General features: G+C 43.7%; 1 protein-coding gene across 1 annotated transcript in view; it reads right to left on the bottom strand.

Moving 5' to 3' along the window:
• CDNF (cerebral dopamine neurotrophic factor) overlaps positions 1-16,168 on the bottom strand; it is a 53,422-nt gene extending 37,254 nt beyond the window's left edge. The window contains exon 1 of the mRNA XM_073652357.1: positions 15,978-16,168. Within this exon, the coding sequence (XP_073508458.1) occupies positions 15,978-16,083 (106 nt within the window). The 5' untranslated portion in view covers positions 16,084-16,168. The remainder of the gene's footprint in view (positions 1-15,977) is intronic.
• Positions 16,169-16,186: the final 18 nt, after the last annotated feature.

Genomic DNA, 16,186 nt, shown 5'->3' with positions numbered 1-16,186 from the left:
CTGCAATCATGTAGAACTCTTAGCACCATAACTAACCAAGCACTATTACAAAGGTAAAGAATAAAGGTAATCATAATGGTCACTGGTCATATGTCCCACATGTAACTCTTTAGGTGCCTGTTAGTTATGTGCATATGGACGTTGAATTTTTCCGAGGTTAACTGCTTTAGGTATTAAGAAGTATTTTAATCCACCAGCGCCATCTGGAGGATACATTTCACTGCACATTTCAATTGGCATGTTATAAAAAGGAATAGTACATACTAATATGAAATATATAATATGTAAAATGTGAGTAAAAAATAATTAGATACAATAATTGTAACACTATGAATAATTATAAAACAATAAAAGGAATAATAATATTTCAATTTTAACATAAATCGGTTATTAGGGAATTAACAACTGATCACCTCTGCAATTTTATACATCAACATGAGATTGGTGGGGGTCCGAAAACCAACAACCCAACCAATCAGTTGAAATTTGCTCTGGACAGAAATAAATCTAAATTCCTTATCCGTATGTGTTTGGAGTGTGGGCGAAAACCGGAGTATCAGGAGGAACCCCACGCAAACACAGGGAGAACATACAAACTCCTTATAGATGTTGTCCTTGGTGGGATTTTAATCCAGGACCCCCGTGCTGCAAATTCAATTGAATGAGGGGGCAATTTAATTCCTTGAGAAGCACTGTTTTACGTTAAGTTCCCACGACGAGTTTTTGTTGAGTGCTTGACGCGGCATATTTTCACTGTGAAAAAAAACCAAGTCAAAGGCTATGTGCCCACGATGCAGAAATGCTCAGGATTTTTTCAGTACATGCGTTTTTCTGCCAGGGACATGCGGATGTGAAGCGTTCTTCACTTGCATTTCCGCATGCGGGTTGACAAGCGCTTTCCAAGCGATTTTAGCATCACTTGGAAAGTGCTTGTCAACTTGGTCACACTATATAAATCCATGCAAACTGCATGGATTTATATAGTGTGACCGAGAGAATGTCAAAAAATAAATCTATACTTACATTCTGATGGCCCCCGGAGTCTTGCTTCACCGTTCCGGCTGCCGGCAGCGGTAGAGTGAAGGACCTGCCGACGTCAGCATCGCGTGACCCGTCACATGACTCTGACGTCAGCGCAGGTCCTTCAGTACATCGCGAATTGCCGGCATGCGAGGAGGAGCGCAGCGCGGGCCGCCAGAAGGTAAGTATCATATTTATTTTATTCTTTTTTTTTACAGTTTTCTATGGTACCCAGGAGGAGAGTCTCCTGTCCTCTAGACCTGGGTACCATCCGCACATTAGAACGCATGGAATGCGCATCTACATATACAGTGATGCGCAATCCATGCGTTCTAATGCAAGTCAATGGCGGCGAAAACGCAGCACTTCCGCAAAATAATTGTTAGTGAGCGTTTTTTTCCGCAATGTTAATAAGCAGCGGAAATTTCCGCAGCATGTGCACAGCACATGCGGATTATCATTGGGGAACAAGGCAGGCCTTCTACCATGCACTTTTTAAGCGTTTCTGCAGCGTGTGTATATGTATATATATATGTATATGTATATATATGTATTATATATATATATATATATATATATATATTATATATATATATATAGTGCAGACCAAAAGTTTGGACACACCTTCTCATATAAAGTCATACTGAACCAGCATGGCTACCACAGCATCTTGCAGTGGCATGCTATTCCATCCGGCTTGCGTTTAGTTGGACCATCATTTATTTTTCAACAGGACAATGACCCCAAACACATCTCCAGGCTGTGTAAGGGCTATTTGACCAAGAAGGAGAGTGATGGGGTGCTACGCCAGATGACCTGGCCTCCAGTCACAAGACCTGAACCCAATCGAGATAGTTTGGGGTGAGCTGGACCGCAGAGTGAAGGCAAAAGGGCCAACAAGTGCTAAGCATCTCTGGGAACTCCTTCAAGATTGTTGGAAGACCATTTCCGGTGACTACCTCTTGAAGCTCATCAAGAGAATGCCAAGAGTGTGCAAAGCAGTCATCAAAGCAAAAGGTGGCTACTTTGAAGAACTAAGAATATAAGCCATATTTTCAGTTGTTTCACACTTTTTTGTTAAGTATATAATTCCACATGTGTTAATTCATAGTTTTGATGCCTTCAGTGTGAATGTACAATTTTCATAGTCATGAAAATACAGAAAAGTCTTTAAAATGAGAAGGTGTGTCAAAACTTTTGGTCTGTACTGTACATATATATACATACAGTATAATGTAATAATAAGGGAAAATAAGTATTTGATACTTTGATACGCCGCAGATTTTCCCACCTACAAAAAATGGAGTGGTCTGTAATTTTTATTGTATTTACACTTCAACTGTGAGAGAATCTAAAAATAAAAACCAGAAAATCACATTGTATGATTTTTAAATAATTGAATTGCATTTTATTGCATGAAATAAGTATTTGATCACCTACAAACCAGCAAGAATTCGGTCTCTCACAGACCTGTTAGTTTTTCTTTAATAAGCCCTCCTACTCTGCACTCATTACCTGTAGTAATTGCACCTGTTTGAACTAGTTACCTGTAAAAAAAAAAAAAAAGACACCTGTCCACACACTCAATCACTCACACTCCAACATCTCCATCATGGCCAAGACCAAAGAGCTGTCTAAGGGCCCCAGGGACAAAATTGTAGACATGCACAAGGCTGGGATGGTATACAGGACAACCAGCTTGTTGAGAAGGCAGCAACTGTTGGCGCAATTATTAGAAAATGGAAAAAACAAGATGAATGTCAATCTTCCTCGGTCTGGGGCTCCATGCAATATCTTGCTTCGTTGGGTAAGGATGATTCTGAGAAAGGTCAGGAATCAGTCCAGAACTACACGGGAGGACCTGGTCAATGAAGTGAAGAGAGCTGGGACCACAGTTTCAAACATTCCGGTTAGTAACCCACTACGCCATCATGGAAGAAAATCCTGCAGGGCACGCAAGGTCCCCCTGCTCACGCCAGCACGTCTAGGCCTGTTTGAAGTTTGCTAATGACCATCTTTCTTATCCAGAGGAGGCATGGGAGAAGGTCATGTGGTCAGATGAGACCTTTTTGTTATCAACTCCACTCACTGTGTTTGGAGGCAGAAGGATGAGTACAACCCCAAGAACAGTGTGCCAACTGTGAAGAATGGTGGTAGAAACATCATACTTTGGGGGTGCTTTTCTGCAAAGGGAACAGGAGCACGACTGCACCGTATTGAAGTGAAGATGTATGGGGTCATGTATCGTGAAATTTTGATCAACAACCTCCTTCCCTCAGTATGAGCACTAAAGATGGGTCGTGGCTGGGTCTTCCAGCATGACAATGAGCAGAAACACACAGCCACAACCTCTGCTCTGTACTTGCATCAAAGGTTTCTGTACCAAATATTAAGTTCAGTTTTTCTATTGTATCAGGGGTAGCGTTTCTCCTTATGGAGAGTGACACACCAGCTCTGGCACGTCAAGGTAAGGAGGCTTATTCGCCGTGCAATGCTCCTCTGGGAAATTTAATATGCAAATTGCCTCTTCAGAGAAAAAGAGGACTTGTACTCTATAGCGCCACCTATTGGAAGTAGCAATCCTACAAGTCACAATCAACCCTTTAACGAGTCATGCAACATGACTTGGGATAAAAGCCAAATCAGAATCTCAATTTGCAAGACACGGTGTTTCGGGCTGTTGGCCCTCATCAGTGCAAAGTATGAGAACTGATTAGGCTAGGTGAGAGATTCTGATTTGACTTTTATCCCAAGTCATATTGCATGACTCATTAAAGGGTTGATTGTGACTTGTAGGATTGCTGCTTCCAATAGGTGGCGCTATAGAGTACAAGTCCTCTTTTTCTCTGAAGAGGCAATTTGCATAGTCTATTGTATCAAATACTTATTTCATGCAATAAAATGCAAATTAATTATGTAAAAATCATACAATGTGATTTTCGTATTTTTCTTTTTAGATTCTATCACAGTTAAAGTGTACCTACAATAAAAATTACAGACCTTTCCATTCATTGTAGGTGGGAAAACTTGCAAAATTAGCAGTGTATCGAATACTTATTTTCCCTACTGTATATTATACATGCATGCACACATTGCTGAAATAAACTGACCTGTGGTGCATTTGAAAACTACAACATGTCAAACTCTCTTGATGGTACATTGAGCTTTATGTGAGGATTTTCCCTATACAATTGCACTAAAAAGGAAAATGCAGGTAAAAAACGCATGTACAAGAATTTTGTCAAAGCCAAATAACGGGAAGTATCAAAAACAAAGCAGTGTTACTTAAAACATGAGACAAGAGACAAAAAACACAGCATCAAAAAGGAATTAAAAACAAGTAACTGAACAAGTGCAGAAATGCTGCAACATCAAAAACTCAAATATATATAGTTGAAATGTTACCTTAAGGATGTGTGCACACGTTGCAGATTTGGTGCGGATTTGTGACAAAACCTGAAGCCAGCAAAGTGAATGAGAAACCTGAATTGTCATGCACACGTTGAGTATTTTTGACCTGCACTGGTGCAGCATGTCAATTCTCTGTGCATTTTTCACCCAATGAATGCACTGAAAAGCTGCAGCCAAAAAAAATAGCATTTCAGGTCTGCACAGCTCTATACCACTGTGAACAGAGAATAACTTGTCCAACAAAGTCGACTTTCATAGGCTACTTAAAGTCATGTGAGCACTGAGGAGGACAGGTGAATCTAATCTCTATTCGATCACGGTTTAGCTTGATTTATGTTGTTTTACACAAAGCGTGTCATTGTTTCCTGGGCATTGCTTTCGATTCTGTATCTTTTTTTCTTACAAAGTTTTTATTTTCTTATTTTTGTGTCGTGCTTTTTGGTATTAAACATAGGAATGTTTCTCCAAACCCTTTATTTCAGGAGCTATTTTACATGTGTTATGGTAAGTAGTTTATACTTTGCCATCCTTCAGACAATTTATATACCTATATATCTTTGATAATTTAATATTTTTGTATTAGCTTTATAAGTGCTATTCATAAAAGCAATAACACAGGGTGTCGTCTCTGATAAAGAGGTGTCTTTGGGTTAAGCTCTACTTTATTGCTAAAAGTATAGTAAACTGGAGCTAGTTTGAAGGAATTCTGCAGAATCTAGAAATTACAACTTTGTTCTTCCCAACTTACATATTTTTTCCTTAGGTAATGTATTAAAGGGGGTTGTCCACTACTTTATATTCCCCCCAATGTATCCCCCGGGGCCCCTAAGACTTCTTGTAAATACCTTCTGTTGCTGATAATAATAGCGACGCTATCACTGGCCGCTCACAGGCATCACGTGACCCCCCGCTGCAGCCGGCTCTGACATCCGCTGATGTCACGACAAGTGCTGGCAGCAGCTGGGGGTCCCGATCTTCCTGGTTCCACCAGTGGATGCCAGGCTGTGGGCAGGGTTATTCCCCCCGCATCACACCCAGCATCCACCGCGCGCTCTGCCTCTCCCCATTAATTGGGAAAGCGCGCGGTGGATGCTGGGTGTGATGCGGGGGGTAACCCCGCCCACAACCCAGCAGCCGGCGCGGGGACCCCAGCGCTGAGTCACGCCTCACTTGTCGTGACATCAGCGCGGGGTCACGTGAAGCCTGTGAGCGGCCACCGATAGCACCGCTCACAGGCAGAACCTGCAACAGAAGGTATTTACAATAAATCTTAGGGGCCCTGGGGGGATACATGGGGGGGGGGGGAATAAAGTAGAGGACAACTTCTTTAAGCCATTCCCCTTTTCTTTCTGGCTGTAATAAAAACTTGTGACTGGGCATCTGAGATTCAGACAAGCTGGGTACGCTGACAAGACACTATTTGTGTGCCCTTGCCTCTGATTGAGAGACGCCCTGATTTGATCAAGATTAGCAAACGTGTGAAACCTTTTTGAGTTTCTCCTAAAGATTTTCCTACAGAGGGGTTTCCACTTCACATGGTATTCTTAAAAGGATATTCCCAAAATGAGAAGTTAGTTATCCCCTATCTTTGGGATAAGGGCTAATTGCTAGTGGTCTGAAGGCTATAACCTCCTGCGATGCCAAGATAATAGCTTTGGAACCAAGCTCAATTCAGAATGGAGTGGAGGTGCGAATGCTCAACCTCCACTTCATACATGGTCTATGGAACTGCTGGAAAAAGTAGAGTGCAGTCCCTGACAATTCACAGATCCCTCATCTCAGGAGGTCCTAGCAGTCAGACCTCCAGTGATAAGTTATCGCCTATATTACAGATATCCTATTCAAAGTCAAAAATAAGGGAACATCTTAAACTTATACCATGTGGGATTTCTTTTTTTTTTTTTTTTTTGTAAACGTTTGGATTTTCCCATAGCAAAGTGGTATTTTGCACTCAAAAGACCTGCAGACACTTCCTATCCTGCCTGACTTTATCTCTAGATGGCTTCAGTGCCTGAATTATTTCCGAGTTTCAGAGCATTTTTGAACATGACAGTTTTACCAGCAATACTGTGCAGTACTTACTGTCTCGTATTGCATACATTAGTGTGCATGAAGTCTAAACAAACCATGGGCGTAAAGAAAAATTGCATGCATATCACACAACACTTGCCAATAAACCTATCACAAGTTAGGCCACTTTTTAGCTTCCTTTACTACTCATTAAAGAGGGTGTCTACTCTGGACAACATCTATCCAATAGTCCTCCAGCAATGCCCTGTGATCAGCAGAGAAAGAGATTGCTGAGTATTGCTTTTTCTTGATTTGGTGCTACGAAGAAAACCAAGTCAATGGTCTCTTGTTTAAAACACAGAAGTGCCAGGTCTAGCGGTGCAAGCAGTATTCTTTTTAGGGTCTCTGCTATAAGGCCACATTCAGACTTCCATTATTATTATACTGTAAGTGTCCTAGTTGCATTTTTGACGGATAGAACATATACCCTTTATAGTCGTTGAGGCTATGCATATATCCATATCATTTTGCAAACAGAACAAAATCGTGATAAATAACGCTGATCAAAATCTGTGTTTTTCATACATAAAAAAGACCAAAAAAAATAAATGTCTGAATACATCCTAATAGAGGAAGGTCTATCTAGCCTAATACAGTGTATAGAAAGGGGGTTGTAAAAACAAGACCATTAACATGTTGTTAGCAAAATGCATGTTAGCTTGACATTATTAATAAACACAGATATTATTCATTTATTCAAAACATTAACAAGTTGCAATTTATTTTACATCTATAAGCACATGCACACTTTATACATGAAAAGGAAACATTTGATTTAAAGGGTTTCTCAGGTGTTCTGATAAAAGTCTGCAGTTACTATGTGACTGCAGACTTCTGAATCCTGACTGAATTCACTGGTATTACCTGTTATAGCTGGCGGTCAGGTCATCTCAAATACGCAATTTCCATACTTCCAGCTACAATACAAATAAACGTGCCTGGCTGCTCTCTATACAAGTGAATTGAGAGGAGCCAAGCACACCTAGCTGACATGTTACCACATGTATGCAAATAAAATACTTGTGGTCATGTGACCACCTTCTCTCACCAGCAATGGTGTATGCTGTCAGGATTCAGAGATCTGCAGTCCCTCCAGATTTTCATCAGAAGATCAGGCCACCCCTTTAGGATTTTTAGTTAAACTAAAATACCAATCAGTGTTTTCTAAAGTCTATGTGAAAATTGCATGAAACCATAGGCCTAAATCCTTTAGGATGCTAAAAATGCGAGATTACCATGTGAAAGGGAAGCAAGGCCAGCATCCAGGAGATTGTAAAAGAGTTCAAACTTTATTTCTTCATGTTAAAATACCAAAATGAATCAGTTCCACATACAGTAGCAGTATTGCCAACGTGCTTGGGGCTGTTAGGGGCCCTTGTTTGTGGAACTGATCCATTTTGGTATTTTAACATGAAGAAAGCTTAAACGATTGTATAATCTTCTGGAATCTGTCCTTGCTTCCATGTCACCTCAGCTGTGGCTCTGACAATCTCCCATGTATGTGTCTGTGTAATGGCAGGTAAGCTGATGCACGTTATCTTCCCATCATGTGAGATTACATGATTTATAAACTTTGGCCTCATGATTTCAAGCAGCCACTTTTTAGCACAACATGCAGGGCCGGCGTCAGCACCCGGCGCACCCGGGCAAATGCCGGGGCCCTGAGCAGGCAGAGGGGCCCACTGGCGGTCGCGCACCGCGCTGGGCTATGGGCGGAGGAGAGCGGTGTCAGCGCCCGCCCTTCTCCGCCGCTTGCTCAGGGCCCCGGCAGCTGGATACTTACCTCTCCCCGTGCCTCCGCAGATCAGCTGTCTTCCTGGTGCGCGCTCCCTGTGACGTCTCAGGTCAGAGGGCGCGGTGACGTCTTTACACCGCGCCCTCCCCTGAGCCGTCACAGGGAGCGCTGAGCGGGAAGACAATGTATGGAGGCATGGGGCAGTATAAAGAGAAGGGGGGGACATCCTGCATGGGGCATTATAAAGAGGGGGGGGGGACATCCTGCATGGGGCATTATAAAGAGGGGGGGGGACATCCTGCATGGGGCATTATATAGAGGGGGGGGTGACATCCTGCATGGGGCATTATAAGGTGGGGAACAGCCTGCATGGAGCATTATAAGGGGGGGCAGCCTGTATGGGGCATTATGTGGGGGGGGGAGTAACAGCCTGCATGGAGCATTAAAAGGGGGGGGGCCTGTATGGGGCATTATGTGGGGGGGAACAGCCTGCATGGGGCATTATAAAGAGGGGGGGCATCCTGCATGGGGCATTATAAAGAGGGGGGGGACATCCTGCATGGGGCACTATATAGAGGGGGGGGTGACATCCTGCATGGGGCATTATAAGGTGGGGAACAGCCTGCATGGGGCATTATAAAGGGGGGGGCAGCCTGCATAGTGCATTATGTGGGGGGGAACAGCCTGCATGGAGCATTATAAGGGGGGGCAGCCTGTATGGGGCATTATGTGGGGGGTAACAGCCTGCATGGAGCATTAAAAGGGGGGAGCCTGTATGGGGCATTATGTGGGGGGTAACAGCCTGCATGCAGCATTATATGGGGGCCAGTATCCTGTATGGAGAGTTATAAGGGGACCGGTATCCTGTATGGAGCGTTATAAGGGGACCGGTATCCTGTATGGAGCGTTATATGGGGGCCAGTATCCTGTATGGAGCTTTATAAGGGGACCAGTATCCTGTATGGAGCCTTATATGGGGGCCAGTATTCCGTATGGAGCCTTATATGGGGGCCAGTATTCCGTATGGAGCCTTATATGGGGGCCAGTATTCCGTATGGGGGCCAGTATTCCGTATGGAGCCTTATATGGGGGCCAGTATTCCGTATGGAGCCTTATATGGGGGCCATTATTCCGTATGGAGCCTTATATGGGGGGCCAGTATTCCGTATGGAGCCTTATATGGGGGGCCAGTATTCCGTATGGAGCCTTATATGGAGGCCAGTATTCCGTATGGGGCCTTATATGGGGGCCAGTATTCCGTATGGAGCCTTACATGGGGGCCAGTATTCCATATGGGGCCTTACATGGGGGCCAGTATTCCGTATGGAGCCTTATATGGGGGCCAGTATTCCGTATGGAGCCTTATATGGGGGCCAGTATTCCGTATGGAGCCTTATATGGGGGCCAGTATTCCGTATGGAGCCTTATAAGGGGGCCAGTATTCCGTATGGAGCCTTATATGGGGGCCAGTATTCCGTATGGAGCCTTATATGGGGGCCAGTATTCCGCATGGGGCCTTATATGGGGGCCAGTATTCCGTATGGAGCCTTATATGGGGGCCAGTATTCTGTGTGGAGCGATTCACCGGTTTCTGAGCTATTGTGGAATTTACAATAGATATCACTCATGTAATGTAAGAAGTGAAATCTTTGCATTGTACTAATATATATATATATATATATACAGTACAGACCAAAAGTTTGGACACACCTTCTCATTTAAAGATTTTTCTGTATTTTCATGACTATGAAAATTGTACATTCACACTGAAGGCATCAAAACTATGAATTAACACATGTGGAATTATATACTTAACAAAAAAGTGTGAAACAACTGAGAATATGTCTTATATTCTAGGTTCTTCAAAGTAGCCACCTTTTACTTTGATGACTGCTTTGCACACTCTTGGTATTCTCTTGATGAGCTTCAAGAGGTAGTCACCGGAAATGGTTTTCACTTCACATGTGTGCCCTGTCAGGTTTAATAAGTGGGATTTCAAGCCTTATAAATGGGGTTGGGACCATCAGGTGTGTTGTGCAGAAGTCTGGTGGATACACAGCTGATAGTCCTACTGAATAGACTGTTAGAATTTGTATTATGGCAATAAAAAAGCAGCTAAGTAAAGAAAAATGAGTGGCTATCATTACTTTAAGAAATGAAGGTCAGTCAGTCTGAAAAATTGGGCAAACTTTGAAAGTGTCCCCAAGTGCAGTTGCAAAAACCATCAAGCGCTACAAAGAAACTGGCTCACATGAGGACCGCCCCAGGAAAGGAAGACCAAGAGTCACCTCTACTTCTGAGGATAAGTTTATCCGAGTCACCAGCCTCAGAAATCGCAGATTAACAGCAGCTCAGATTAGAGACCAGGTCATTGCCACACAGAGTTCTATCAGCAGACACATCTCTTCAACAACTGTTAAGAGGAGACTTTGTGCAGCAGGCCTTCATGGTAAAATAGCTGCTAGGAAACCACTGCTAAGGACAGGCAACAAGCAGAAGAGACTTGTTTGGGCTAAAGAACCCAAGGAATGGACATTAGACCAGTGGAAATCTGTGCTTTGGTCTGATGAGTCCAAATTTGAGATCTTTGGTTCCAACCACCGTGTCTTTGTGCGACGCAGAAAAGGTGAACGGATGGACTCTACATGCCTGGTTTCCACCGTGAAGCATGGAGGAGGAGGTGTGATGGTGTGGGGGTGCTTTGCTGGTGACACTGTTGGGGATTTATTCAAAATTGAAGGCATACTGAACCAGCATGGCTACCACAGCATCTTGCAGCAGCATGCTATTCCATCCAGTTTGTGTTTAGTTTTACCATCATTTATTTTTCAACAGGACAATGACCCCAAACACACCTCCAGGCTGTGTAAGGGCTATTTGACCAAGAAGGAGAGTGATGGGGTGCTAACCAGATGACCTGGCCTCCACAGTCACCAGACCTGAACCCAATCGAGATGGTTTGGGGTAGCTGGACCGCAGAGTGAAGACAAAAGGGCCAACAAGTGCTAAGCATCTCTGGGAACTCCTTCAAGATTGTTGGAAGACCATTTCTGGTGACTACCTCTTGAAGCTCATCAAGAGAATGCCAAGAGTGTGCAAAGCAGTGATCAAAGCAAAAGGTGGCTACTTTGAAGAACCTAGGATATAAGACATATTTTCAGTTGTTTCACACTTTTTTGTTAAGTATATAATTCCACATGTGTTAATTCATAGTTTTGATGCCTTCAGTGTGAATGTACAATTTTCATAGTCATGAAAATACAGAAAAATCTTTAAATGAGAAGGTGTGTCCAAACTTTTGGTCTGTACTGTATATATATATATATATATATATATATATATATATATATATATATATATATATACAGTGCTGGCCAAAAGTATTGGCACCCCTGCAATTCTGTCAGATAATGCTCAGTTTCTTCCTGAAAATGATTGCAATCACAAATTCTTTGGTATTATTATCTTCATTTAATTTGCTTGCAAGGAAAAAACACAAAAGAGAATGAAGCAAAAATCAAATCATTGATCATTTCACACAAAACTCCAAAAATGGGCCGGACAAAAGTATTGGCACCCTCAGCCTAATACTGGGTTGCACAACCTTTAGCCAAAATAACTGCGAACAACCGCTTCCCGTAACCATCAATGAGTTTCTTACAGTGCTCTGCTGGAATTGTAGACCATTCTTCTTTGGCAAACTGCTCCAGGTCCCTGATATTTGAAGGGTGCCTTCTCCAAACTGCCATTTTGAGATCTCTCCACAGGTGTTCTATGGGATTCAGGTCTGGACTCATTGCTGGCCACCTTAGAAGTCTCCAGTGCTTTCTCTAAAACCATTTTATAGTGCTTTTGGAAGTGTGTTTTGGGTCATTGTCCTGCTGGAAGACCCATGACCTCTGAGGGAGACCCAGCTTTCTCACACTGGGCCCTAAATTATGCTGCAAAATTTGTTGGTAGTCTTCAGACTTCATAAAGCCATGCACACGGTCAAGCAGTCCAGTGCCAGAGGCAGCAAAGCAACCCAAAAAAATCAGGGAACCTCCGCCATTTTTGACTGTAGGGACCGTGTTCTTTTCTTTCAATGCCTCTTTTTTTTTCCTGAACACTCTATATTGATGCTTTTTCCCAAAAAGCTCTACTTTTGTCTCATCTGACCAGAGAACATTCTTCCAAAACGTTTTAGGCTTTCTCAGGTAAGTTTTGGCAAACTCCAGCCAGGCTTTCTTATGTCTCGGGGTAAGAAGTGGGGTCTTCCTGGGTATCCTACCATACAGTCCCTTTTCATTCAGACGCTGACCGATAGTACGGGTTGACATTGTTGTACCCTCGGACTGCAGGGCAGCTTGAACTTGTTTGGATGTTAGTCGAGGTTCTTTATCCACCATCCGCACAATCTTCCGTTGAAATCTCTCGTCAATTTTTCTTTTCCGTCCACATCTAGGGAGGTTAGCCACAGTGCCATGGGCTTTAAACTTCTTGATGACACTGCGCACGGAAGACACAGGAACATTCAGGTCTTTGGAGATGGACTTGTAGCCTTGAGATTGCTCATGCTTCCTCACAATTTGGTTTCTCAAGTCCTCAGACAGTTCTTTGGTCTTCTTTCTTTTCTCCATGCTCAATGTGGTACACACAAGGACACAGGACAGAGGTTGAGTCAACTTTAATCCATGTTAACTGGCTGCAAGTGTGACTTAGTTATTGCCAACACCTGTTAGGTGCCACAGGTAAGTTACAGGTGCTGTTAATTACACCAATTAGAGAAGCATCACATGATTTTTCAAAGGGTGCCAATACTTTTGTCCACCCCCTTTTTTAGGTTTGGTGTGGAATTATATCCAATTTGGCTTTAGAACAATTCTTTTTGTGTTTTTTTCATTGAAGAGAAATTAAATGAAGAGAATAATACCAAAGAATTTGTGATTGCAATCATTTTCAGGAAGAAACCGAGTATTATCTGACAGAATTGCAGGGGTGCCAATACTTTTGGCCAGTACTGTATGTATGTATGTATGTATATATATATATAATATATATATAATTTCTCCGCATCATGAATCGTGGTATGTGTTAAAGGGGCCCACTGAGACTCTTTCGCCCGGGGCCCAGAAAAACCTGGAGCCGGCCCTGACAACATGTATGTATGGGAATACAGAAAGACATCTTCCTGGTAAGTTAATCAGACTGGTATTGCCTCAGTATTGGTGCAGCAGTGTTTTTAGATCCTTTTCTGTTCCTTCACTCCCTTAGGTCATCAACACCCGAATTGATGCTCTTAAAATTTTAACTTTGACCAGAGGAATCACAGCAGCGCTTGGTGATAAAACGCGCGGGCTCGAGTAAGGAAGAAACCCTCTAATGTATATGATCACATAGTCACCGTGTAGCTCTATAAGTGTTGTGGACAATAACACTGTGCAGGGATTATGATCTAGTCCTATCAGTGCTGTGGACAATAACACCGTGCAGGGATTATGATCTAGTCCTATCAGTGCTGTGGACAATAACACCGTGCAGGGATTATGATCTAGTCCTATCTGTGCTGTGGACAATAACACCGTGCAGGGATTATGATCTAGTCCTATCTGTGCTGTGGACAATAACACCGTGCAGGGATTATGATCTAGTCCTATCAGTGCTGTGGACAATAACACCGTGCAGGGATTATGATCTAGTCCTATCAGTGCTGTGGACAATAACACCGTGCAGGGATTATGATCTAGTCCTATCAGTGCTGTGGACAATAACACCGTGCAGGGATTATGATCTAGTCCTATCAGTGCTGTGGACAATAACACCGTGCAGGGATTATGATCTAGTCCTATCAGTGCTGTGGACAATAACACCGTGCAGGGATTATGATCTAGTCCTATCAGTGCTGTGGACAATAACACCGTGCAGGGATTATGATCTAGTCCTATCAGTGCTGTGGACAATAACACCGCGCAGGGGTTATGATCTAGCCCTATCAGTGCTGTGGACAATAACACCGCGCAGGGATTATGATCTAGCCCTATCTGTGCTGTGGACAATAACACCGCGCAGGGATTATGATCTAGCCATATCAGTGCTGTGGACAATAACACTGCGCAGGGATTATGATCTAGCCCTATCTGTGCTGTGGACAATAACACTGTGCAGGGATTATGATCTAGCCATATCAGTGCTGTGGACAATAACACTGTGCAGGGATTATGATCTAGCCCTATCTGTGCTGTGGACAATAACACTGTGCAGGGATTATGATCTAGCCCTATCTGTGCTGTGGACAATAACACTGTGCAGGGATTATGATCTAGCCCTATCTGTGCTGTGGACAATAACACTGTGCAGGGATTATGATCTAGCCCTATCTGTGCTGTGGACAATAACACTGTGCAGGGATTATGATCTAGCCCTATCTGTGCTGTGGAAAATAACACTGTGCAGGGATTATGATCTAGCCCTATCTGTGCTGTGGACAATAACACGGTGCAGGGATTATGATCTAGCCCTATCTGTGCTGTGGACAATAACACGGTGCAGGGATTATGATCTAGCCCTATCTGTGCTGTGGACAATAACACGGTGCAGGGATTATGATCTAGCCCTATCTGTGCTGTGGACAATAACACGGTGCAGGGATTATGATCTAGCCCTATCAGTGCTGTGGACAATAACACCGTACAGGGGTTATGATCTAGCCCTATCTGTGCTGTGGACAATAACACCGTGCAGGGATTATGATCTAGCCATATCAGTGCTGTGGACAATAACACGGTGCAGGGATTATGATCTAGCCCTATCTGTGCTGTGGACAATAACACTGTGCAGGGATTATGATCTAGCCCTATCTGTGCTGTGGACAATAACACTGTGCAGGGATTATGATCTAGCCCTATCTGTGCTGTGGACAATAACACCGTGCAGGGATTATGATCTAGCCATATCAGTGCTGTGGACAATAACACCGTGCAGGGATTATGATCTAGCCCTATCTGTGCTGTGGACAATAACACTGTGCAGGGATTATGATCTAGCCCTATCTGTGCTGTGGACAATAACACTGTGCAGGGATTATGATCTAGCCCTATCTGTGCTGTGGACAATAACACTGTGCAGGGATTATGATCTAGCCCTATCTGTGCTGTGGACAATAACACTGTGCAGGGATTATGAACTAGCCATATCAGTGCTGTGGACAATAACACGGTGCAGGGATTATGATCTAGCCCTATCTGTGCTGTGGACAATAACACTGTGCAGGGATTATGATCTAGCCCTATCAGTGCTGTGGACAATAACACGGTGCAGGGATTATGATCTAGCCCTATCTGTGCTGTGGATAATAACACGGTGCAGGGATTATGATCTAGCCCTATCTGTGCTGTGGACAATAACACGGTGCAGGGATTATGATCTAGCCCTATCTGTGCTGTGGACAATAACACGGTGCAGGGATTATGATCATATGACCTGAGCCCCGGAGGATTTGCCTCCATTATAGCTCTGTGGTCTTAGTTTCCATATAACAAGGGACGCTGCTTAGGGAACACTCGACAAACATGCGCAGACGCCCATGCTCAGGACTAGGCCCCATGTGTCCGTTTTCAGCAGTGCGTGTCATGTGACCTCGGACAGCCGTCTGATAGGACGAGGCCATGGTGTCTCTCACTGACCACAGAGCCATGCACACTGCTGGCACTACACGCAGCACACAGGTCAGCAGGCCATGCAGCACTGAGCACACCTGCCTCACCTTCACACTCTGCCTGAGGAGCTGCTCTCACTGACAGAGCCCAGAACAGGCCCAGCCCCAGACACCTCCATGCAGTCCTCACAGACACGCGCGTCACACGCATCATATTGGCCGGCACAGCAGCACTGTCCTACACAGCCAGTGACGTCACACCGGAAACAGCGTCAAGTAACGGGACGTATAGCCACGCCCCTTCTATATCACCTTCT

This window comes from Phyllobates terribilis, unplaced genomic scaffold (genome assembly GCF_046119375.1).
Source record: "Phyllobates terribilis strain yellow unplaced genomic scaffold, ASM4611937v1 Scaffold_11__3_contigs__length_659146591, whole genome shotgun sequence".
NCBI lineage: Eukaryota > Metazoa > Chordata > Amphibia > Anura > Dendrobatidae > Phyllobates > Phyllobates terribilis.
Note: the sequence above shows the minus strand (reverse complement) of the source record. Positions and strands in the feature narration are given on the sequence as shown.